Source organism: Aplysia californica, unplaced genomic scaffold (assembly GCF_000002075.1).
Source record: "Aplysia californica isolate F4 #8 unplaced genomic scaffold, AplCal3.0 scaffold00213, whole genome shotgun sequence".
NCBI classification, from domain to species: Eukaryota; Metazoa; Mollusca; class Gastropoda; order Aplysiida; family Aplysiidae; genus Aplysia; species Aplysia californica.
In genome coordinates, this window is record NW_004797483.1 from 986,728 (window position 1) to 988,901 (window position 2,174).

At 41.5% G+C, this 2,174-nt stretch overlaps 1 protein-coding gene across 1 annotated transcript in view; it reads right to left on the bottom strand.

Annotated features, from left to right (window-relative positions):
* LOC101854951 (tyrosine-protein phosphatase non-receptor type 5) overlaps positions 1–2,174 on the bottom strand; it is a gene marked incomplete in the record, with an annotated part of 40,556 nt that overhangs the window by 3,147 nt on the left and 35,235 nt on the right. The window contains 1 exon segment of the mRNA XM_035970047.1: positions 1,108–1,221. Within this exon segment, the coding sequence (XP_035825940.1) occupies positions 1,108–1,221 (114 nt within the window).

Sequence of the window (2,174 nt, forward strand, 5' to 3'; positions counted from 1 at the left end):
CTCCGGCTGTATCCGAGTTCGGCCCTTTCCTTGCCCCGCTAAATCCAAGCACAGGTAACTGACTTTACATAGACCCAAAAAAGGGGTTTCCGATAAGGTCCCGCTGTAGCGGGTGCCGCTATAGTGATGTTCTAAAAAAAAAGAACACAGAGACCACTTTTTATTTAACCCCCCCACCCCCACACCCGAGTGAATTATACTCCTGTCCTTTAATGACAGGCAAAAAGATAAACTATTTCTCCTCTGACGTCAGTCACTTCGCTCGAAGAGTGAATGATTTGTAATACAATGTAGAAAATGCTGCTGATATTAAACGTGTTAAATCAAAATTAATGTCCATAAATTATATATATATAATTAATCTATTTGTCTGACAATCACATGCAATATAACACGGATAGATCGAACATAGAAGAATCAAAATCAGACGATCTGTCAAACCGTGCCTGCATCCTGTTTTTTCCTTTCTTCTTTATCTTTGTAAGATATCCCTTAAACAATCGAGGCTGGTCCCGATGAATTCCAGCTATCAGTGTTATACTGTATTCTTAAGCACAGTAAGAACAAAGAGTATTCTACTGATAATTTTTATCAGTAACCCAACTTGCATGTCTTTGTTTTGTTTTTCTTTGCTACAGATTTAGATGAGAACGATTCTTTTCACTGATTGTGGAGTCATATTCTCAACCACACTTGTGAACAAAAAAGCATTCATCTCGGACTCGCAACCGTAAGGTCGTGGGTTCGAATCCCGTCAGGGGCCCGACGTTGTGTCCTTGGGAAAGGCACTTTACACGAATTTTCCTCACTTCACCCAGGTGGGAATGGGTACCTGGCTATAGACAGCGAAAGATCTTGTCAGTTTGTTAGTGTTTGAGCGTTTAATCAGCTGCTTGCACTGTATGCTTCCCGGGAAGCTGAGAATGTTTCGAAGTGTTCTATGGTCTGCTGGGGTAATAATATAGTGTAAAGCGCATAGAGCCTGCTGTTGAGCGGGGACATGCGCTATACAAATGCTATTTATTATTATTATTATTTTCTAATACATGTATTATCATATTATCACTGCACAGCCTGTGAAGGCCAATAATAGTTGACAGTACCAACCTGTCTATTCTCATGGAGCACACTATGCCCAGAGCATCCACTGAATGCTCCTCTCGCAACTGTCGGATACCAATGCTGATAGCTATAAAGCATCCCGTTCGTCCAATGCCAGCACTGAGGAAAGAAACATAAAGTGTAAAGAAAAGCCAACAATTCAGTGGTAACATTATCCGAAGGTAGTGATTTTCTACATCACTACTAATCATGATCATAAAAAAATCGAATTCATGTTTGGCAATCAATATGACACTCCACACAACACACTTCCAATCAAAATTGTCCTTTAGAAATTCAAAATTTTGCAACGTAAATTGAGCGCAATACATGTTAGCAAGTAGGCTTAATACCCATCCACTAAAGTAATGGACCATTAATTTGTAACTAATCTAGATCAAACTCATCACTTTGGGATGATGCAACAGTCAAAGAAAGTCTGCTAACAACACTTCATGACACTGACATTGCAAGGTATACTTCCTCTCTGAATTAACCACACCACCAACACCCGCAACAACATCAACCCCAATGACACCACCAACATCCGCAACAACATCAACACCAAAGACAACATCACCAACACCCACAACAACATCAACACAAGCAACACCACCAACACAAGCAACAACATCAAGAGCAATGACAACATCAACACAAGCAACAACACCAACACCCACAACAACATCAACACCCACAACAACACCAACACAAGCAACAACATCAAGAACAATGACAACATCAACACCAATGACACCATCAACACCCGCAACAACATCAACACAAGCAACAGCACCAACACCCGCAACAACATCAACACCAACGACAACATCAACACCAATGACACCATCAACACCCGCAACAACATCAACACCAACGACAACATCAACACAAGCAACAACACCAACACAAGCAACAACATCGAGAACAAACGTCAGTTTTTCAGAGAGGACGTCATGAGGGGATGTTCGTTTTGTTACATGCAGAAGGCGGTACTAGCCCTGGCAAGAATCACTCTTCTTCAGGGTGCAGGGTCGTAACACACACACACACACACACACACACACACACAC